Genomic DNA, 23,161 nt, shown 5'->3' on the forward strand with positions numbered 1-23,161 from the left:
TACTGTATGTTTACATATTTTGACTAGCCGTGGAAGTTCATTTCCTCCATGAGGGCAATTAAAACGTGGTCCACAGGCTCCAGTGGTTACAATATATGAATATGATGTTGTGGTAAATTTTCATGGTGTTTTTATAAAAGTATAACCTAAGATAGATATATCATGTATTTACACAAAATGCTCATATACTAGGGTATTTTTGGTTAAAGTATAAATCAAATGTATCATTTATTCTTTCACACAAGCTAATGTTAATTTTACATAAAATAATGTGTGTCTGATGCATTAGTGAGGGAAAACACACTGCCTCTCTAGCTGGGAAGAGTGGAGCATGGCAGGGGGTTTCTAGCAGAAGGACGACCAGGCCAGCAAGGCTTCAGCGAGCCTGCAGCATCAGCTGTAACGTTACATCCAGGCTTGTAGACAAGTGTGAGGGGGGGCAGTTTGCAAGCGAGTGGTGACACTTGAAAGGGGGCTGTTGCTGTAGGCAAGATGAGGAGGCTCTGAGATTTTACACCTTGAGCTGGTGGCATGAATAGAGGAGGCTCGGGGTAAAAAGTTCAGAATTGTAAATCTGTCAGAGGTGGGACCAAAATAAGTCTGAATTGCTGAGTTTGCAAGAAAATAATGAGTTTTGGGCATTTTGCCCACCGAGGGTAAAGAACATGAAAGAGAATTGTGAATGAAGCTCATGGTATATAAGGAGGACTGGTTTGTCATGTAAGTCAGTCCTCCGTTCGAACTGACGACCAGTGTTTGTTTTTGGTGACAGAAATAAACACTTTTGCATCAAGATCTGTTGACTTCTCTCGACCAATTTTTTTAAACCTGATTTTTGAGAACTCCAATACTTTAATTATTATAACGATAAAGTGCTGAAGGAGGACGCCCTATCTTTTGGTGGCACAAGGTGAGGGCAATTTTTCTTCAACAATGGTTTGGACTGATACCTTTGGGCTTGGCAGCAGAGAAGAGTCCCATGTATCCTGATGTGAGTTTCTTCTCCTTCAAGATGTTGGGGAAGTTGGAATTGGGGCATGTTCCACTGGCACAGTCACTGCAGGTGGCAGTGTTGATATCTACACAAGCACACGAGATGCACAGTGAGTAATCCTTAGGCTAACTTCTGCTCTGTGGTATGTGTTAGAACAGTCATAGGAGTGCTATGTCAGAGCCGTATGGTTATCTGAAAACTATGCAAACCCAGCAGCCTATCAGGATCAAGTACTCCCTGTGGCCATGGCATAAACCAAACAACACACTCTGCTCTTTGGTCTACAGATATGCTCCCCAGATGGAGTTTTACCTACAATTATATGGATATAATATATGCATAGTCCTCCTATGTGTGGGACACACACACCTGCCAGATTATCCAGAGGAAGGTCCGGGCGTATAAGGTTGATGTATGGCTCTGTGTGTCCCAGCTCAACCCAGTTACTGTGGCTGTAGAAGTCCTGGCAGTGAATGGAAACACACACATTAACACATTTATACATACATGTACACATAGAGTTATGATTTAATATTGAATATTTATACATTCCCTAGCAGGGGGTGGACTGGCACTGAAATTCAGACTGGGACTTTGAGATGGGGAGGCCCTTTGTGCAAGCGCCTTAACGCAACTTACGATTTTTACCATGTCATACTAGCTTACCGCAAAGGAGGCTAGATAACGCTCCAACCTTACGTTAAATTTGTTGAGATAAAACTGTCATTGGCTATTTTCAAAGGGGTCCCTTGACCTCTGACCTCAAGATATGTGAATGAAAATGGGTTCTATGGGTACCCACGAGTTTCCCCTTTACAGACATGCCCACTTTATGATAATCACATGCAGTTTTGGGACAAGTCATAGTCAAGTCAGCACACTGACAGCTGATTTCCAATAATAATATATACAAACATTTGCATAAAGCAAGCATATTTGTCCACTGCCATGTTGATAAGAGTATTAACTACTTGACAAATCTCCCTTTAAGGTACATTTTGAACATTAATTAATTGATTAATTAATTTGCGATTAATCATGATTAACTATGGACAATCATGCGATTAATCGCGATTACATATTTTAATCAATTGACAGCCCTTAGATAGTGTTTCCCTCCTGTTAAAATGATAGCACACCCTCTTGGTAGTTAGGGTTAGGGATAAGGGTTGGTTCAGGTTTAGGTGGGGGAAACACATCACTCAGTCATCTTCAACCGCTTATCCGGGGTGGGGTCGCAGGGGCAACAGCTCCAGCAGGGGACCCCAAACTTCCCTTTCCCGGGCCACATTAACCAGCTTTGACTGGGGGATCCCGAGGCGTTCCCAGGCCAGTGTGGAGATTTAATCTCTCCACCTAGTCCTGGGTCTTCCCCGTGGCCTTCTCCCAGCTGGTCGTGCCTGGAACACCTCCCTAGGGATAAGTCCGGTCCGTCGAGGTCCCTGGCCTTCACTGCCACCCGTGTGGCAGTGCACCTGACCCCAGCGGTTCCTCCCGCAGGTGGTGAGCCCACAGGATGGAGAGGAGGGGGGTGCCACGTTGCTTCTTCGGGGTAACCCCGGCCGGGCTCTGTGGCAAGCCCGGCCACCAGGCGCTCGCTGACGGGCCCTTCGTCTGGCCCTCCATCTGGGCCTGGCTCCAGACGTGGGCCCCGGGCTTTCTCCGGGCCGGGTAACTTCTCCTCTGCCTCGTTTGTTCATTGGGGTTTTATGAACCATTCTTAGTCTGGCCCCTTGCCTGAGACCAATTTGCCATGGGAGACCCTACCAGGAGCACTAGGCTCCAGACAACACAGCCCTCAGGGTCATAGGGACACACAAACCTCTCCACCACGTTAAGGTGATGGTTCCCGGAGAGGGAAACACATATCAACGTGAATCACACATCCATACAAGCAGAAAGTCAAGTCGCAGCATTTAAGATCGTCAGGTTGACAGCAAGATAAGAATTAAGTTTCTAAAGTTGGGTGAAGTTTGATTAAACCTATTTCTTTCAACGGAGATACATTTAATGTTTCACAGTATCAGCGGAAAAATGTCTGTGTATTACTTCAGGAGCAAACACTTTGATTTAATTTTCGCCTCACATGGACGACACCAAATATATATGTAGCGTTTACCGCTCCACATGTAATTAAATAACTTGCTCTCGTAAATTATATTAAAAGAAAAGAAAATAAAGATCGGGGCACCACCAATTAGAGGAAAAAGGAAACTATTTTTAATATCAGTATTAATCATCGATCATTGACCAGTCTCAAATCTGAAGTGTAAATTCTGAATTCATTGAGTGAAACATTTATTTACCATAAATCGTGATAATCGAATAAATGAAGGGATGGCTATACAATAATTAACACTGGTAATACATGAATGAATGAAATGGAAATTCAATGATACAAGCAACTGATTGGAACTTTTAGTATTGAGGGAATGTCTGATTTACTCTCTAGAAGCTATAAAAATTGCAATTATTAATTTGGAGGATTAAGAGATTTAGAAAATATGTCTGACAAACAACTCTTAATCAAAAAGCCATCAGGATACTTTTTACTTCCCTTGCAGTGTTGGTTCTAATAGGTCCAGAGGCAGTTCCCTCAAAGGGAAACCCTCCTGGTTTTGAGGAGGTATTTTAGGTACAGCTGGCCCGGGATACCAAAGCTTAGAAGTCTTCAACTTTCTTGTCATAAAGTAAAAGTTGGATCTTTGAGTCGATTGGCTGATAGTTCGTCGAAAAATATAAAGCTTGATGTCAGACGATCTTATGAAAGTTTTGAGAATTTATCTATTTCATGGATAAAATTTGAAATGAGACTTAGGCACGTATGGAATTCCAGATGCTGGGGAGGTTTTTGCAGAGATAGATCCTTTGAGGTCATCAAGGAGTTAACAGTTTTTTGTTGATTTAAGCGAGAGAGGATTGACAACTTGATGTCTGTAAAAAGGGGTTCGCGTCTCTTATAAAGAAAACCCAGTTGTTTCTTTTGGTCACTCCATGTGTTAATTGTTAAATCTTTTTGACAGAGGAATTTTGTTTTCCTCTTCCCAGTAGATGCAAGACGAGATAAAATGCTTCTCAAGAGTAGCACACACCAATCTCGCTACACCCTTCAAAATTGAAAGTATTAGATTGGCCCACTCTGACTGGCAGTGTTCCGCTCTGTGCTTTCTGCGGCTGCCAAGGCCAGGCTGGCCCATGCAATGGGTTGTACATATAAACTTGTTAAAACTCAATGAATATTTATTTAAAGGGACTGTTTGTAAGAATCAGAAATGCTTGTTAACAGCGACACCTGTGCCCGTTAACTCAACGAAAGTCAGCGTCGGGCTCGCGCTTGTGCTCGCTCTAAATAGACGTCTAAATAGCATCGCTCAAACAGTGAGGCGACACACGTCAGCTAAAACCACAATATCACTCTATATTTCAGCTGCTTGGCAGTAATGTAAGCTGACCAGACGAAGGTCTCTCCACAAATCACTGCTGACCCCAGTGTTGGCTTTTCCTGCCTCAGCCTCCCAACCGCGGTCGGAGGGAGACACCCGCACCCGGTCGGAGACGATAACGTTTCTCGCTGCGGAGCCCCGTCACTTCACAAGACACGGAAAACCTCTGTTGGTCTGGAGGAGCTGCAGCATTTATTTCTGCACAAACGTCCACTGTACATTCACCAGATATTCTCAGAGCTACGAAGTCTTCTGCAGTGTGTAGTGTGCGCGCATGCACGTGAGGTGGAGCGAGCTGAACAAGCAGATGCGCGCTTGCATGGGACACCGACCCGGGTGATTTACACGTGTAAGAAGTTAAAAAATGTTTAAATGTAAAGGCTGTCCGGCCCTCACAAGACCAGCCCACCCGGAAAATTCCTGAGCATCCCAATGGCCAGTCTGCCCTTGCACCCTAGAAACTTACCTCATTTCAGTCTCCTATCTCTGTCATTCTACCTCATCTAACCTTATCATTCTTTCATCCAGTATATGCCTGTTTGTTCCTCCATGTCCTCCCCACCTTGCCCTTTAATCTCTTTATACCCAGCTGTTCCTTTCCACTCCTCTCACCTGTAGTGTATGAAGAACTCTACCCAGTGTTTCCCTGGCAGCCTGGAAGTTCTCCATGCGAATGGCAGCCTTAATGGCTCCCATACCCTGCATGATCAGGCCACGTCCCTCCAGAAAGGTCTCTGAGTTGAAGTGGTGTGGAGCACTGAAAAAATTTTACATAACGAAGTGTAAGAGCAAATCATGTTTAAAGCTCAGCAACACACACAGTCCCATTATTGTATCGCTTTGTAACAACAGTTGTTTTGTTCCGATCTTTCTTCAACCTGTAGACAAAGTCGCGGTCCACCAGGCTGTTCTGGGTGTAGATCTCTTGAAGAGCAGAGTGAAACTTGGCCCCGGACACTTCTCCTGTTGCTGTGAGACCTAGACAGGCCTGGGCCAGCTCTTCAGGAGACGAACCCTGTAGTCAGAGGTAGGATAGAGGTTCCAGTTCCAGTATGGAATACAATGTCACAAAGGATACGATGAAGTGTTTAAAACAAGACGAAGGGTCTATTTTTTCTGCAGGCACAAAGCCAGCGCTAGAGCAAGGTGATTGAGGAAGATTCTTAAAGGTGCAGTGTGTAGGATTTTGCGGCAGCTAGCGGTGAGGTTGCAAATTGCAACTAATTGAAACTTCTCCCGTGGGCTAAGCGTGTAGGAGAACTACGGTGGCCGACGCGGAAGCGCAAGTTGCCCTATCTAGAGCAAGTGTTTGGTTTGTTCGTTCTGGGCTACTGTAGAAACATGGCGGTCGGCTCCGTATGTAGATATAAATGCCTCATTCTAAGGTAGCGAAAAAACCCAACGATTCTTATTTTCAAGTGATTACACACTAAAGAAAAAATACTTATTAATATTATATTTAATTTCTGCCGTGTGTTCCTCTCTTGCTTTTCGTGTATTATGATTACATCCAGGCTGAATTTAAACACAAATGTGTTGAAATGAGGGTGAAGTATGTTTCTGCGTGTTGTCGTGTGTGACTTTGTGCTGTGTTGCACATTTTGTTATCTCTCATCCTACCGTGGGTTCGAAGTCAAGACCGGCCTCATCGGCCACCGCCCGGCATGTCTCCGTCACTTCTTGCAATACAGCCGTTCCTGTAATGCTGACATGAGTGGACGTCCCAACCCCCATGGGGACAAAGGCCACTGTGGGCCCTGATAGGACCAAAATCAGAAGGGCAATGCCCAGCACAGGTGTCATGATCAATCTACAGGGAGAGAGATAATGATTAGATATCAGTTATCAGCTTAATAATGATGAAATATGATGGAAAAGGACTGTTAATTCAGATTATTCAACCGCGTTGTGTTGTGATTTCGGATGCTCATATTGACAAATGTTTCTGGAAGATATATTAGAAAACATATTAGAATAAGAGAATTTAAATCCTACAAAAAAAGACAAATGTTCAGGAACAGAGTCATATATGAGAATTTTTGATTAGCAAAATACTATACTAATACTCCAAAAATGATAAAAGATGACAGTGAGAGAAAACTAACATGATGACATGAGTTCATAGACAAAGACACAGGTTTAGTACACACTTGAAGAATGTGCTGATGCGGCCACTCCCCACCAAACATATCATTTACCTTTATTTGCTATTCACAGATTTCTCGGTGGTTATTTAAATAATGAACTTAAAGCCATCTGGACAATGGGTTCCAAAAAAAATTAAATAAATGTAATTATAAAAGTAAATAATAAATTATATCATATATATCAAATATAATATGAATACATATAAAAAAGTAAATGTATAAATAATAGTTTACAACAATGTTAAAATCATACGTATTATTTAAAGGGCGGGTCCATCTGCGTTCTTTTCCGTTTTTATCAAATGGAAACACCCACCCAGCCGTTAACAAAAAGCAGTGACATAGGTTATCAAAGAAAGCTAATCAATAAGTTCATGAATAATGTGAACGCTAGCACTAGCTGAGTCAAAGTTAGCTATGCTATGTTTGGAAATGACTGAAAGGGTTAGTTTGGATTTTTTGAAGTGAGTTCGTATGCATATTCCTACGTTCTGCAAGGTAAAATAACTGTTTTTGTGAATGTAGTCCAAAGGGCTGTCTGACAAAGAGGTAAAGCGGCTGTGAATGGGCCACCTTTAGCCACCTAAAAAAAATCAATAAAAGTTAAAGTGTATGCTATATTTAGAATATTATTGCCACTTAACCTTATCCCTAACTCTAACAACCGAGGGGGTGCTATTATTTTAACAGGAGGAAAACACAATTTGACGGGGTAACAGACTTCGCTTGTCTGCCTCTCCAAACTGGAAGCATGCCGACCATCGTCTAAGTTACTGTATGTAACGTTAATACACTCATTATAAGGATGTATATACACTGTATATGTAGCAGCGTCATCATGCTGAAACCTACATCAGGTCACGTGGGAAAAAGTTTTTAGAAGGCTTGGGAAAATAGCATTTTGGCACTAAAACATACATACTTTGACTACAACTTGAATGTTCGGATTTAAATACATAAGGAACACCCTTGGGAAGTTACAGAATAATATAAAAATCCATTGGGACCAACCATATCATAGTAGCTTGTCACAAAGGAAGCTAAATAACGCTTCAAACTTGCGTTACATTTTGGTGAGAAAAAACTGATTCGAATGAAAATGGGTTCTATGGGTACCCAAGAGTCATGCCCACTTTATGATAATCACATGCAGTTTTGGGCAACTCATAGTCAAGTCAGCACACTGACACACTGACAGCTGTTGTTGCCTGTTCCCTTTTATACTAAATGAAGGACCTGTGACTTATATTTCTGTTTTAATTCACTTCTTCATTTATTTGTCTTTGTATTAGTTCCCTTATTTATTTACTCTTCTGCTTATCAGCCCTTTTTATTTATTTATTTCTTGTTAATTATATATATATATATATATATATACATATATATATATATATATATATATGTATATATATGTATATGTATATATATAAATATATGGTGAATTTTGACAGGGTTATTGCACAAAAAAATCCAAGAGCAGAGGAGAAATCTGAGAGCAGACGTTTCACAAGAACACAGCAATAACCCTGTCAAAATTCAACAACCAATAGAATGTCAGACACATAATTCACGAGTGGGATATTTACTGACGCATTTTATATCATAGAACAAAACATTAAATTATCTTGAGCTTGTGTTAACCACAGACCTTATTTCAGGCATCCTACTAAAAACCCATTATAAAAACCCAGTGACTTCCAGACGAGGGAACTCAAAGTTATAAAATACTAACTCATTTCTGGTTTTCTCATTTCTGGTAACTAAACATTCCTGTAGCACTCTATTGAAAGTGAAAGGTGTTTTGAATCGTGTTCACCACCAGATGGTGACAGAGACGTTTGTAACCACTGAGCAAAACATAGTTTTGTCCTCTTCGCTCTTTACTCTCGTAGATACTGCGAGCTTCCAAATAAGTGTGAATGTTGTTGTTCCAGTTGAAAGTAGATTAGGACTGTTGCGTTAACTGCACAGATGTCATTATGAAAATGTGTCCGTGCATAGATTTATACATTGTGTATCAACGCAATGCATCATCATGGCCCAGTATATGAAGTGTCAGGGGAACAAGTTCACACAAGCCTTGACATGGTGATCAGTCATGTAGAACAGACAATGACATATCAAAGATATCATATTTTAGTCCCTGTGTCGTTCTTGTATGGGATTTCCTAGGCCTCTCTATTTCCCCCACAACCTACCTGTCTGCATTTAAACCACAGTCAAATTAGCATCCACTCCTCCCTCATTCATCAGGTATCTAGAGTGGAGCAAGGGGAGGTGTGTGTGTGTGTGTGTGTGTGTGTGTGTGTGTGTGTGTGTGTGTGTGCGTGTGTGTGTGTGTGTGTGTGTGTGTGTGTGTGTGTGTGTGTGGCAGGGTTTCAGTGGGTGTCTCCCTAACAGGAGAGCTGTATAAAGTGACAGAACTGGAGGGATGACTGTGTGCGACAGTAAAACAAAGGAACCGGACAGAACAGGAAATTGTAACCTAACATTTAGACTCTCTGCCTCCTAAAGTGCCTTGTCGACCTACTTTTTTCCATGCGTTCCTGATACTCTCACAGTAAGTATGTTTTTTTCTATTATATTTAATTCACAGTTTCATATCATGTAATTTAAATGGTAAATGGACTTTATTTTTTATTATTTTATATGGAATTTATATAGCGCTTTTCTAGTCTTCCGACCACTCAAAGTGCTTTAAACATGGGGATATTGTACCCAATCATATGTTGTGCTTATTTATTTTCAAAAGGTGCTTGCAGGGTTGGTGATTTATTTCCCCATACGGCTCTACAATATAAACAGCTCTGTTTAAATGTAGAAAGAATAGATTCTGATACAAGATACAGTCTCTTATCACTTCCTATCACGCTCATCGTGGTACAGCAGTAATCTGTGGATATATCTAACATTAGGGGTTTACAGACAGGTACAATATCATATAATTATCTGATGTGTATATAGGCCTACGCCTTGTGGCCAGTTTATTACAGGTGAACATGTATACAGTCTAATAAAAGAGCCCTACAGTAAATCAGACCTTCATTAAGGTTATACTGTTTTTTTTTGTTTAAATGAGATGTGTTGACTCAACTTTAATGTTATTGTAGAGGCTGTATTTGATGGTGCTGTTGCATTATTGCTTTTTACTTCTAATATTTTGTTCACATCATTTATGCCAATGTGTGTAGAGTAAATATTAGCTAGGTGTGCCTAATAAAATCCAATTAAATGTCAAAAGCAACCAAACAGCAGAGCAGCTCATGAGAAGCGGTTACAGTGTCAAACACAATCCACTGCTACAAATGTGTACGTTGACAGCTCGCCAGGCACTTATGTCAACACGCTGAGCCATAACACACACCTCTTTGTTCATGGAAATTTAAGTTAAGTTAAGTTAAATCTTAAAACTTAAAACTTTCAATAACAGTCGCCTGATATACTACGTCACTTGCTCTGCGCATCGCTCATCAATGGCCATTTTCGAAGGGGTCCCTTGACCTCTGACCTCAAGTTATGTGAATGAAAATGGTTTCTATGAGTACCCACGAGTCTCCCCTTTACCGACATGCCCACTTTAAGATAATCACATACAGTTTACAATCACCATGCAGTTTTTTGCATGCAGTGCAAACGTGTTATTTTCGCCCGTTCTAAAATGGTTTATTTGAATATTTCTGCATTCTGGGGTCCATAGACATTCTTGGAATTGCATAAATTGGGTATGACTGGAAAGCTGAGACTCTTGTGCATCCAATGAGTCCAATTGTATTAATGTGTGATGATGTTAATCCCCATAGTAGCCATTTCATATAGTGAGACCACTTTTTGAAACTGTACAGCCACAAACTAGAGACCTAGAGCATTCAGAGGATGGATGACTTTACTAGGTAGATTGACAATAAGCGGGTTTCTGAGCAGTTTCCAGAACTGAAGTGCTCGACATCCAATTGCCAAAAATTACATTTCCAAAAAAATCTCCAAATGTAAAAAGTTTTTGATACCAAATCATAGCATGGCTTTTTCTATGGTCCTCCTCACGGTCATGGTGCCTTAATGTGGTATTTTGGGGGGATTTTTGATAATTTTTATGAATTCTTGAGTGGTAAAAAATGGTTAAATTTAGCACCAAATCTGTGTAACGTATGTTATCAACCTCAAAATTGCTGCAACAACTTATGAGACATAATAGAGCATGGGGATGGTCATCATATACTTCGATCATAATGTTCTAAGCTCTTATACACTTTCACAATTTATTTTGGTTAATTAATTTATTAATTTATTCATGTTTATTTCTGATTTATGACTAGAAGAACTTGACACAGTGCTGAGCTGCATCTCAGATTAATCTTCAGGTTCCCAGCTTTCAGATGATGTACACCACTTCTATGTGACGTCTACTGTTGACGTGCTATCTCGTCAGCATTGTGTAATGGATATATTTTACTCATGTCTGTATTCATGTGCAGACAAGGTGCCGTGTTTACCTCACCTAACCCTAAACCTCACCAGTCAGTACAATGGGATGTGACTAAGTATGGGATCATGGCTCTATGTAAGAATTAAATGGAAACACTTTATTTGAATAATATTGTTCTACAGTACAGCCGTCAGTGTGTCAGTGTGCTGACTTGACTATGACTTGCCCCAAACTGCATGTGATTATCATAAAGTCAAGGGACCCCTTAGAAAATGGCCATGCAAGTTTTTCATCGCCAAAATTTAGCCTAACTTTGAAGCGTTATTTACCCTCCTTCCCGACAAGCTAGGTTGACACGGATTCCTTATGTTTTCTAGTTTCATATAATGCCAATATCTTCACTGTAGCTTTAAAACTGAGCCTGCTACAACTTCCGAAAGATTGAATAGCAGCCGGGCCTGACAGTGGCCCGTCGGATTTTAATCCTGAGGTTAATTTAAAATCGCAAGTTGCGTTAATGCGTTAAAAGAAATTAGTACCGTTAAAACAAATTTGCGTTAACGCTAAACACACTCACTAACAGAATCTGACAAGTCAGATAATGTTGTGAACACTGGGAGAGAGGAGTGGTGATTACCTCTATAAATTTATAATATGTTTCATTCCTTAAAGGTGTGGAGTTGATATTGCAATCTTTGCAAATAAGGTAGTTATTTCAATGAAATAGAGATTGATAGATTGATAGATACATAAATAAATGGCATGCTGTTGCTGGTATCTCCTTGGGTTCTCAAACATTCCCAGACTGTATTGTTTAACTAAGCAAGTGTAGTTGCCCAACAGCTGGTATGTGGTTAGACGACAGGAACAGGATTGGACACGTTGTTCGTATCAAAGGGACAATGTTTTGTTTTTTCTCATTTGGGTTTCTTGAGAATAAGGAATATGAAAGGAAATACTATATTGTGGTGATTTTAGTGTATTGTGGGAGGCTGAGGTGCACACCTACCAGCTGGTGTGTGTGCAGTACTCTACAAATTCTCAAGAACAGTCATCATGTTAGTGTGTCATTAGCGTAGATCGTGGATATGATACATGAAATGTCATAGCGCTATGTCTCTCCTGCTCTTGTAATTCAAATCCAAAGATGTAACCCTAGTATGAGATTCTTGTATGAGTCACAGCAGAGTACAGTAGCCTCCTGCTGCCAAGAATAATACTGATACATCAAGAAGATTCATCACCTGTCAGCTATGTTGTTTGATTTAATTATCACAATTATCATTTGATAAGCTTCTATTTACTTTCCACGGCAGCAAAGTAGATTTCTAATTGATCAATAAACATTAACAATCGTGACGATTACGGCGCTCATTTCATTTAGTCACTGTATACGAAGAAAGGGGGTGGTGATGTATCAGCTGTCTACAGGCAAAGGCACGTCTATTGTTCTTATCATCACCATCACCATCACCATCACCATCAGCATCAGCATCACCATCATCAGCCCCGTAATCTTTTCCACTGTAGACAGCCATGACCATGCTTGGAACAAACTTCAGCTACTGCAGAAGATAACAAGTGTTCAGCTTTCAAACAAGAACAAGCATGTGTGTACCACTGCCTCCTAACTCTGACTCTGATTTGAATCAGTTCTAACTCAGCTTCTTGTCGCTGTCTTTTATCTTTCAGGGCACCGATGTCAAACATCACCTCCAATGACTCGGGGGTACCGCTGATCTGTCCCCTGCTACAGATGATGAGGGAGGACAGAGTGAACAACAACACCAAGGCCAACATGGTAGTGGTTTGCTTCCACGGCCTGGTCTCTTGCCTGGGGATTTTGGAGAACGCCCTCATCCTCTGGGTGGTGGGCTTCCGCCTGAAGCGCCGCACAGTGGCCTCTGTCTGGGTGCTCAACCTGGCCATGTCTGACTTCCTGACAACTCTGACGCTGCCCCTTTTCACCTTGTACTTGAACTCCTCGCATAGCTGGGAGCTCGGCGACAGGCTTTGCAAAGCGCAGGCGTCCATCTTCTTCTTGAACATGTTTGTGTCAGCCTTCCTGCTGGCTGCCATTTCGGTGGACCGCTGCCTTCTGGCGGCCAAGCCGGTGTGGAGCCAGAATCATCGCTCAGTGGCAGGAGCGTGGAAGGTGTGTGCGTTGGGTTGGCTGTGGGCGGCAATTAATACATTGCCTTACTTCCTGTTCCGCTCAGTGACTAAGAAAATGGATGAGAAGAAACTGTGCTATCATAATTTTGCCTTGTATTCCTCATCTCATGCCACTCTGGACAGAGATTGCGATGTGAGGCAGTCGGCAACTGCCATCTCCAAGTTGCTACTGGCATTCCTGTTCCCCCTGGTGGTGATTGCAGGAAGCTACATCCAAATTGTTCTCAGCCTGAGGAAGAGGAGCATGAGGAGGCAGCAGAGTGTTTGCAGGTTCACTAATGCACTGATTGTGAAGAAAGATGGGCCATCAGGAATTCCAAATACCCCTACAACCACAAAAAACTCCGGTCCATCTTCATCCCCTTCACGCACTAGATTGTTCTCCACTTACCCTAGTCAAACCAATCTCAGTCAACTGTCCCAGAGCTTCACAAGGATGGTGACATTTGTGATTGCAGCATTTGTACTGTGCTGGGCTCCCTATCACATCTTCTGCATGATCGAAGCGACAGCCTGGCGAAAAACTCTCGAACTGGTGGAGGTGGGGCTGCCCTTCGCCACAACCTTTGCATTCTTGAACCCCGTGTTGAACCCCATTCTGTACGCCTTCAGCATTCCCGACTTCTGTGTGAGAATACGACAGAGTCTGGGAGCAGTGTTTGATGGACTGGTAGAGGAAAGAGGGGGGTTACTGACGGCGCCAAGGAAAACTTTAAGAGCCCATATTCAGCGGAGGAGCAGTCGAGATGTGGGCCTTGCGACGCCAGGGTCACCAACGGGTTCATCACCTGTAAACCAACCGCCCCTTCCACTGCCTTCGCCCTCTGAAGACCTCAAAGACACTCACATGGAGCATACAAGACAAGAATCAGAAGATGAGGCGGAGCATAGCTGAGACACTGGATTTGCCATGCCAATGCCGTTGGAACTATTTGTATTCTAAAATGTTTCAAACTAAATACTTCAGACCTGTTTGACACATTTCAATTTGAATCTTATTAACATCACTTTGTTTTGCCCTGATATTCCAGGGGCTTTGTAATCAGATATCGCTTTAGCTTGGCTGGCTTCATGGCTTCGTTTGCTACCACCTGAAGACACATGACGCCTTTTTGGCCCTACCGTCGCTGTTGCTTGATATACTGTAACTGTCATCTCGCCTTTACAGCCTTAGCCTTAGCAATGTTAGCTTTGTACTTCTGGCGATTGCATTTACACTGAACAAAACATGTAAGTATCATAAACATGTGTTTGCCACAGAGCTTATTTTCAGCAATAATCTGAAACCCAATGGTAAAAATCCATTGGCTTTTCGTCGAGGGAACCCAGGGGTATGCTAACTTCCTGGTTGGCCTACAAAAATACATCATTCCTGGAACACTCTACTGCGGAATCGCTGTGTGAAAGGGGCTCTTGTGAGCATGTTAGCATGCTGATGTTAGAATTCAGCTCCAAGTATTGCCGTACCTAATTACAGCCTCACAGAGCCGAAAGCTGTAGACTTCTTGTTTTGTTACGTATCTAGGATGCTGATACAATATTTGCATTTTGACTACAATATTTTGCACAGCATTGAATGGACTCAATGCCAATTTTTTGTATGTATCACTTCATTAAATTACAATGCATTTTGTACGGACAGAAATTATTGGTCTGGTTTGTTAATTCAGTCAATTCAGTCCTTTGTTTTTAGTGAAGTCTACTAACATGTTATCATTTGAGAAATTTCTCATCTTTTCTCTCAACTAAATAAATGTAACGGGGTAAGAGGAAGGGATAGGAAAGAAAACAAATACATTTCTGCAGCACCAAATTATGTTTATTATTTCAAATTGTATTTATTTATTTATTTTATTTTAATTATATGTTTATTTTTTGGCCACCAGAGAGCAGTATAGCACTGATTACATAAACAGATGTGATATGATAAAGTAGGATTATGCTTTTCAGGTCGTGTAATCCAGGTGCACTTTAAATCGGAACTGTTGAACGTTTGGCCACCTTTCTGAGTGATTGGATTTGATCATATCTGATATCCATTTTGATTGACTGTGTCATCACCGCCGCCGCAATCGTCTGGTTCCATCACACTCAATCGGACGCACCCACGCACACACAGGCTGAGGTGTAATGTAGGCCACAGCAGCATGGGATTACCATGGAGGTAGTTGTAATTTGGAGAGAATATTAGAGAGTGAAGATCCAGAATATAAAGACAGAGCAGGATTAAACCTAACGGACCAGACTGACATACAAATCTCTTCTCTCCTCTCAGACATTCAGTTCAGATTATATTTTTCTCTCTCTCTCTCTCTCTCTCTCTCTCTCTCTCTCTCTCTCTCTCTCTCTCTCTCCACCCTCGTTTGGGACTGTCTCTCGTTTTCTGCCCCTCTGTTTCATATATTTCATATGGCTGTGTAGCAATGCCTTTTTCTCTTTGAAGTGAAAATCACTTACAGTAAACTCAAAGTGACAAAGAAACAGGAATGAAAAAAGAGGAAGGAGGGAAGAATTGAGGACTGAAATACATGCATCCTGTGTACATTTTACTAAATAGTTTTACAGTCAGCAATATAAAATATGAGGATTGCAGAACAAGAATATGTTGAATATTACGCAAATTGAGGGGTTCATTTAAAGGTCCCATATTGTAAAAAGTGAGAGTTTCCTGTCTTTTATATAATAAAACAGGTTTAGGTGTTATATAAATACTGTGAAAGTATCGATGCGCTCAATATACGGAGAAACACACACAGCCCTTATTCAGAAATTGTGCGTTTGAAACAAGCCGTTAGGATTTCTGTCCATTTGTGATTGTACAAAAGTGATTATGTTGGTTTTATTTATGTTGGAGGGGAGAGTGGTCTGAATCATTTTGGGAGAGCAGAGGAGGGCCTTTTGTTTTCTCACGTCATGTTTCTACCCCATTCCAGCCTGCAAGATTTATTGCAAAAAATGGAACAAGCAGTTATAAATGATCATCATAATCAACTGGTATGGCCAATATGTCAGTTTTGACAAACACAGAATACACTGCATCTACCTACAGCCACCTCTTTCTTAAAATAAGGACAAAAAGTTAAATGTCTCATTTAGCATAAGTTCAGCATGACACAATTGTCCAGTTTACTCATTCGGTAGCAGTAAACACCATACATTTAGCAACTCTTTTTTAAAAATAAGAATAATTACAGCCGAAAGCGGCAGCTCGCGGGTTCAAGCTTTTTTCGCTCAAAGCACCCCCTACTGGTCGATTTGAATTAAACTTTCAGGGGATGTTTCAGGTACTCTTGTGAACATATCCTGTAAATTTGGAGATGATGGACCAAATGCTTGTGACGTTAGGTCTATTGATGTGCTGAGCCCCGCCCTCTTAAGGTTCATTGGTCAATATCTTGAAAACGCAATGAGATGTCAACAAGCTTTATGCAACTTTTGATGAGCCTGGTCCAATAATGATCCACAGAAAATTTGGTAGCAATCGTCAATACGGTAAATTGAGCTCACTGCCCCTTTAATTTGTCCCTTTAATTTAGTTTAGAGATAGTTTAGTACTGACAATCCACCAGAGCTGCATCTCATTTCACCATTTTTCGCCTCCTCGTCTCCTCGATCCTCCGGCTGTGACCTGGAAATCAATCTCAGTGCTCCATCTTGAAGGACGTTCCAATTCATAAAATGCGCATCGAGGAGCGAGGAGCGAGGAGCGAGGAGCGAGGAGGCTTGCTGGAGGAGCCATGAGCGAGGATACACAAGTGTATCCTCGCTCATGGCTCCTCCAAGGAAGTTTTTTACCGACCGACACGCCCCCTTATTGGATATCAGTTATTGATTGGACGCTGCTGCTGATCGGTTTGATCTGATACATCGACATCACTAGAGTTTCATACCAGAGTGAAGACAGATCACAGATTAAAAGATTTATATTTTAGTTGTCTTCTGATTCACCATGTAGTTATAACCTGCGTTAACTGTAGGTGTGAACAACAAACGGACCATGTTGATGGTGAAGTGTTCCAGCAGCAGAAGTACCTGCAGTATCTCTGTTTCACACACCGTCACTGAAGGAGTCTGACCCTGAAAGGGGTTTATAAAAGCTGACAATGAATAGACTTAAAATATCTTTCTTCATTTATTAGAAAGAGTTTTTCTTTTGATGATCTGTTTTTTCCCCCATTAACTTTTATTAATGATCCAGTTAAAGTCAGAGACAGAAGGAGGGTTTGTCTTTTACACCTTTTACATCATTTATCCTCATTTCCATTCAGTAACATGAGGCTGATAATTCCTGAGCGTCGAATTTGATATGAGTTGCATCATTTCACTTTTCCCTGAAACATTCAGCCTAATACATAATTTATACTGTCAGAATATCAATAACTACAGACGCTTATAATGAATAAATAATATAAAGGCATTGTGCCAGTAGAGATGGTTCCTGGTCCTCTAAGCAGGACTCAGTCCACAGTATAAACACAGACTGCAGCTGTTATTCATGTGCAGGTGTTTGTTAAACAGGTAACAGGCTACAGAGAGAAATACTGCTACTCGATCCAGATGTGATCAGCTGCTGCTGTCATCAGAAACGGACGTCGCTTCACGTAACGCTTCAGAGGAAAGGAGGTCTCATGTCTCTAAAAACATATTTCCTCGTTTCCTCTCTCCTCGAGTCTTTTCCTCGCCTCCTCCACTCGCATCTCCCGTGGGCGGGACTAAGACGCGAGGAGAGGAGTCGAGGAAAGGAGTCAAGCCGTATAAAAGAACAAATGGGAAAGGCCCCAAGTTGGACGTGTCAATTAGGTTATGTTTACGTGAACGTGTGGTACACTTAAGCGTCCCGGTTTGAGGGTCTGTAAATATGGTCACCCTTACACAGCCATTCTCAACCAGTGTGCCGCAGAGCGCCATCTAGTGGGCCGCGGAGGCAGTGGTACTAGATTATTTTTTTAGTATTATTTAGCAAAGTGAACAGGTAAAACCTAAAGGAGGTAAGATGCCAGCTGCCGTAAAACCAAAGCCTATTGAAGGAGGCTGAGACACGGGTGGACACGGGTCTTGTATTGGGTATAACACATGCGCAGTGTAACTGGAGCTGCGGTCGTGCGTTGCGATCGTCTCAATTTCGGCGAGTGCAGAGCGGATATTACTGCGCATGTGCGGTACCCCGAAGGCGCGTTGATTAAGTGTGACCCAACCTCCTTCAATAGGCCTTGTGTAAAAACACCAAACATCATCAGGTAGAGACAAACGTGTTTGCCACTGTTAGCTAGCTAACGTTCTCGGATGCAGTGAGACAAAATGGATCGGTTTTTAAAGCGAAAAAGTGATGTGGGAGACAACCCTGCGCCAGTAAAAGCTCCGAAGCGTGTGGTGAGGAAATATGAGAAGTGCACACATTTGTGGAAGAGCAGCACTCCCCTCTTGCTGAGCATTACACTGATGGTAACTTTTGTGCAAAACTGGCCTACTTATCAGATATATCTGACCAGTTAAATCAGCTCAATATATCAATGCAAGGCAGAAACAGCACAGTGTTTTTGGTTTCAGACAAAATTGAGGGCTTCAAGAAAAAACTTATTCTGTGGAACAGAAGAGTCAAGGAGCGACGATTTGACGTGTTTTCACTCCTAAGTGAAACTTTGGAAGCCACTCCTCATGTCAACATATCCAGTGTTATAACCCAGCATTTGACTCAGTTGTCGGGAAAGTTTACAGGCTACTTCCCAGAAGATGCACGAGATGGAAACCTTTGGATTTTGGACCCTTTCTCTGTGGATCCTGCTTCAGAAGACATAGCTCTCTCCACTGTGTTGGAAAATGAACTGATGGAACTATCAGCAGACAGCAGCCTGAAGCTTCAGCTCACACAAGTAGACCTTGCTTCATTCTGGATACTGGCTGCCAGTCAATATCCCTCTCTGTCAAAACGGGCAATCAAATTTCTGTTGCCTTTCACCACCACCTATTTATGTGAGTCAGGGTTTTCCATTGTGACTGTCACAAAATCAAAGGCAAGGAACAAACTGAAAGCAACTTTGAATGCTACTCTGCGTGTCAGCCTCTCACCCATCCCACCACGACTTGATCTCATGATTTCCCAGAGGCAAGCCCAAGTGTCTCACTGAGGGTAAGCAGAATATGTATTTTGGTCATTACAGCTGACAGTGGCATAACACATATCTACAGCCCAGTTTATTATTTGTTGTATAAACATGTTAGGTTTTTTACTCATTTATTTGGGGAGGTGTGCCTCGGAAATGTTTTGACAATCACAAGTGTGCCTTCAGTTGCAAAAGGTTGAGAACCCCTGCCCTAACATAACCTAACATAACCTAAAGGCAAACTGTTAATTAGCTGGTCACGTGAATTATAACACAACATGAGCATTAGCCTGAGACATCGTCATTGTAGACACTTCAATACTAATCACAACAGAGACATTCAGAGCAGCCTTCACATCTGAGAGTCTACTCTTAGTAAACGACTTTATGCTAACAAACAGAACACATTACAACATCAGTATAAACTCAAGGCACCAAGTGTAACACTTTACTCACGTGTTGCTGAACACACACATGCCTGGATGGCTGATAGAGGACAACTCTGTATGATGAACAGCCCTAATAACCTCCGTGTGTTTTCATCACTCCTCTTCACCACTAACAAGAAACGAAACTCAGCATTCACTGATGTTGCATTCATGGGTCACTGTGAGAATCGGTCATCTCATATAACTACTGATAACATGGCACTTATCTGCCAAAATGAACTAATTGGGCCAGTCTGACTTGTAGAGCTCCCTAGTGGTCGATTGAATGAAACTTTCAGGATATGTTTCAGGTACTCTTGTAAAAATATCCTGCAAGTTTGGAAATGATGGGCCAAAGGCTTGTGAAGTTAGGTCTATTGATGTGCTGAACCCCGCCCTCTTTAAGTTCATTGGTCAATATCTTGAAAAAGAAACGAGTTGTCAACAAGTTTTATGCAACTTTTGATTAGCCTGGTCCAATGATGATCCATAGAACATTTTTGAGCAATCAGACCAACGGTTTAGGAGGAGATGTAAAAAATTTGACGGAAAATCTAGTTGGTGGACTTTTGTGTTCCAAGAGACTTTTTTGTAGATCACATTCAGCAGCACATGTCCGTCATATTTCAAATCGATGGGACTTATGGTGTGAGGGGGCTTGCCTTGAAAAATGTTTTAGCGCCACCATGTGGCCAATTGGGATCATATTTTATGTGAAGCATTACGACATTATGTACAGTTATGGTACCAAGTTTCATGCCTCTAGCTCGTTCCAGCTCACAGCAAATTGGGCAAAGGCAAAGTTTAGCATATAATGCTAAATAGGCCACACCCACATGTACCAATCAATATGACACTACAGATTTTGTCCCCAGAGAATGAGTACCCAATTTGATAAAATTCTGTCCACCGGATCTTGAGGTACAAGTTACTGATATTTGTGGTGCCCCCTATGGGTCAAGCGACTACTGCTTTGGTACGCCTTTTCCCAAACACGTACTGAAAATATCTACCAAGATTTATGATGATTGGATTAATTGTCAATGAATTATGGCCAATTTCCTGCTTAGCCCCTCCCATTGAAAAGTTTGTTGGTCAACATCTTCAAAACGTAATGAGATATCAACTAGCTTTATGCAACTTTAGATGAGCTTAGTCCAATAATGATCTACTGAAGATTTGGTAGAAATCGGACCTACGGTTTAGGAGGAGATCGATGTCAAAAATGTGTTTTTCAAAAAATCCAATATGGCGGAAAATCTAGATAGGCGGACTTTAGTGGTCCAAGCAACTTTTTTGTAGATCACGTGGAGCTGGACATGTGTGTCAAGTTTCAAGTCAATCGGACTAACGGTGTGAGGAGTGTGGCCTTTCCAAAATCGCGTGTTTGGGCGTTAATTACAGCGCCACCATGTGGTCGATTTGGCTCATATTCCTTGAGAAGCATTTGCACATCATTTCCAGTTATAGTGTCAAGTTTCATGTTTCTAGCTCATTCCAGCTCACGGCAATTTGAGCCGCGGCATAAGACAACAAATAAAAAGAACAAACTGGCACAAACATAGAAGGGTTCTGCCCCTTCGGGGCTTGAACCCTAATAAGAAAATTATTGTTCCTTTAAATGTGCAATATACAACATAATGACTGGCGCTGTGTCTAATCTGTCTAAACAAAAAGTTTGTTGATCCGGTGGGGAGTCGGGGTAGTCCCCTGGAGCTGTTTTTTTTTTTTTTAATAAGTTTTGACTCTAAATTTAGATTGTATGGACCCAGTAGTAAAGGTGAAATGCTGACCCTTATTACACATTGCACATTTAAGATAATATGATTTAAATTTGGGAACATAGTCGTAAATTATTTTTGCTTTGCCTCTTTAAGTTACTAATGAGGAAATGAGTTAAACCACTTCAATTCTTTTCTATGAATTCAAGGGGAGGATGTAATGAAAATATTAATAACTATGGGAAAGTACTTGTTTTTTACTTGTTGCAGTCTTTTCTATGTCAAGGGGAGGATCTAATGAAAATATTAATAACTCTGGGAAAGTACTTGTTTTTTACTTGTTGCAGTCTTTTCTATGTCAAGGGGAGGATGTAATGAAAATATTAATAACTCTGGGGAGGTACTTGTTTTTTTAAAAAGCAGAATATAAGGTTCAACTTCCTTCCCGCACCAATAATGTTTGTACAGTCCCTAAATGTTGGTATAACGAGTGGATGGAGGGGGCTAGGATAAGGCCAACAAACTAAATCAGCTGAAGAGTCTTCATATTTCTTGTTGTAATTCATAGAATCTCTTTGAGATGCAGTAAATATAACTTAAATGAACTGAAACTCAACTACATAAAAAACAGAATCACATAGATAAGGATAAAGATAATCAAACAGCGCAAGAACAGTGAGAACATTGACGATGTAAGATGCTGAAAATGACAGATCTACAGAGGTTATATAAAGCGCTGTGAAAAACAGTTAGTACTGTTGATGAGATATGAGGAAATAATGAAAGAGAAAGTAGGTGGAGGGAGGGGTGGTAAGTATTACTTTAAAGGGGTTTAATGCACTGCTACAGCACTTATAGCTGACAGATGCCGACTGGAGAATTAAAGCGTGTCGCACGTCAGTGATTTTCTTTTAAACATCATGCGCTGAAGTATACACTCATGCATACGCACATACAAACAAGTTAAATTGGCATTAAAGTAAATAAATATAAAAATATATGTAAATAGAAGCTCATGATCTATGTTTGTTCCCTAATATATTTAGGCTACTTGGTTTATATCTGTTACTTATAGTTTAATGTGAATGTGAATCTTTAACAAACAGATTGTACACTATTTCTGTAGAAAGTTATTTGGAATTAACGTGGCACCACTGACATTTTATGAATAATGAGTTTCATTCATCATTTTTGACTATGTTGAATGGAGGTAAATACATGTCAGCGGTAAATAACCCTCAATAAACACCCAAGATCACTTAAGTAATAAATCAACTCCTAGTTGTAAATGTTAGTAATATACTTACCCCTGGGCTCCAAGGCAGGACCAGGATTTGTAAGCTGCAAGGGTGTTCCTGCCTGCAGATTATAAAGGTGCAGCAGCAAGTTGTTTGCTGCTGCGACTTGTTAACAGCGTTTCAAAGGAAGTGTGAGTGAGGTTAGTTTGTGAATGTCCTATTTCTATTAACACTGAACCCTGGGTCATACAGAATTCTAGGTATTTTCTGAAACTTGTACTTTCCTTGGGGTTTAGTATTACTGGTTCAACGTCACACAAATTGCAACACATATGTGACTGTAAATTGTTGTTGAGGGTATTGGCCAACAACTGTTGTACAACTTTTGTATTTCCACATTTTGATTCCTGAGTTTCCAAGTAATGGATCATGTACAGCGAGTGGGTCATTGTAGTGAAATAAACCCCGACAGGGGTCTTGCATCACCCTGA

At 41.2% G+C, this 23,161-nt stretch overlaps 2 protein-coding genes across 2 annotated transcripts in view; one reads left to right on the plus strand and one right to left on the minus strand.

Annotated features, from left to right (window-relative positions):
• LOC119484560 (von Willebrand factor A domain-containing protein 7-like) overlaps positions 1-19,878 on the minus strand; it is a 32,042-nt gene extending 12,164 nt beyond the window's left edge. The window contains exons 1-6 of the mRNA XM_037763432.1: positions 19,740-19,878; positions 6,058-6,247; positions 5,316-5,452; positions 5,050-5,194; positions 1,364-1,457; positions 951-1,079 (exon numbers count right to left, since the gene is read on the minus strand). Of these exons, the coding sequence (XP_037619360.1) occupies positions 951-1,079; positions 1,364-1,457; positions 5,050-5,194; positions 5,316-5,452; positions 6,058-6,247; positions 19,740-19,759 (715 nt within the window). The 5' untranslated portion in view covers positions 19,760-19,878. The remainder of the gene's footprint in view (positions 1-950; positions 1,080-1,363; positions 1,458-5,049; positions 5,195-5,315; positions 5,453-6,057; positions 6,248-19,739) is intronic.
• On the plus strand, positions 8,696-14,823 carry LOC119484575 (prostaglandin D2 receptor 2). Its single transcript, XM_037763466.1, has 2 exons — positions 8,696-9,144; positions 12,700-14,823. The coding sequence occupies exon 2, from the start codon at positions 12,707-12,709 to the stop codon at positions 14,075-14,077; it is 1,371 nt and encodes a 456-aa protein (XP_037619394.1). The 5' UTR covers positions 8,696-9,144; positions 12,700-12,706; the 3' UTR covers positions 14,078-14,823.
• Positions 19,879-23,161: the final 3,283 nt, after the last annotated feature.

The sequence above is a fragment of the Sebastes umbrosus genome, chromosome 3 (genome assembly GCF_015220745.1).
Source record: "Sebastes umbrosus isolate fSebUmb1 chromosome 3, fSebUmb1.pri, whole genome shotgun sequence".
Classification (NCBI taxonomy): domain Eukaryota; kingdom Metazoa; phylum Chordata; class Actinopteri; order Perciformes; family Sebastidae; genus Sebastes; species Sebastes umbrosus.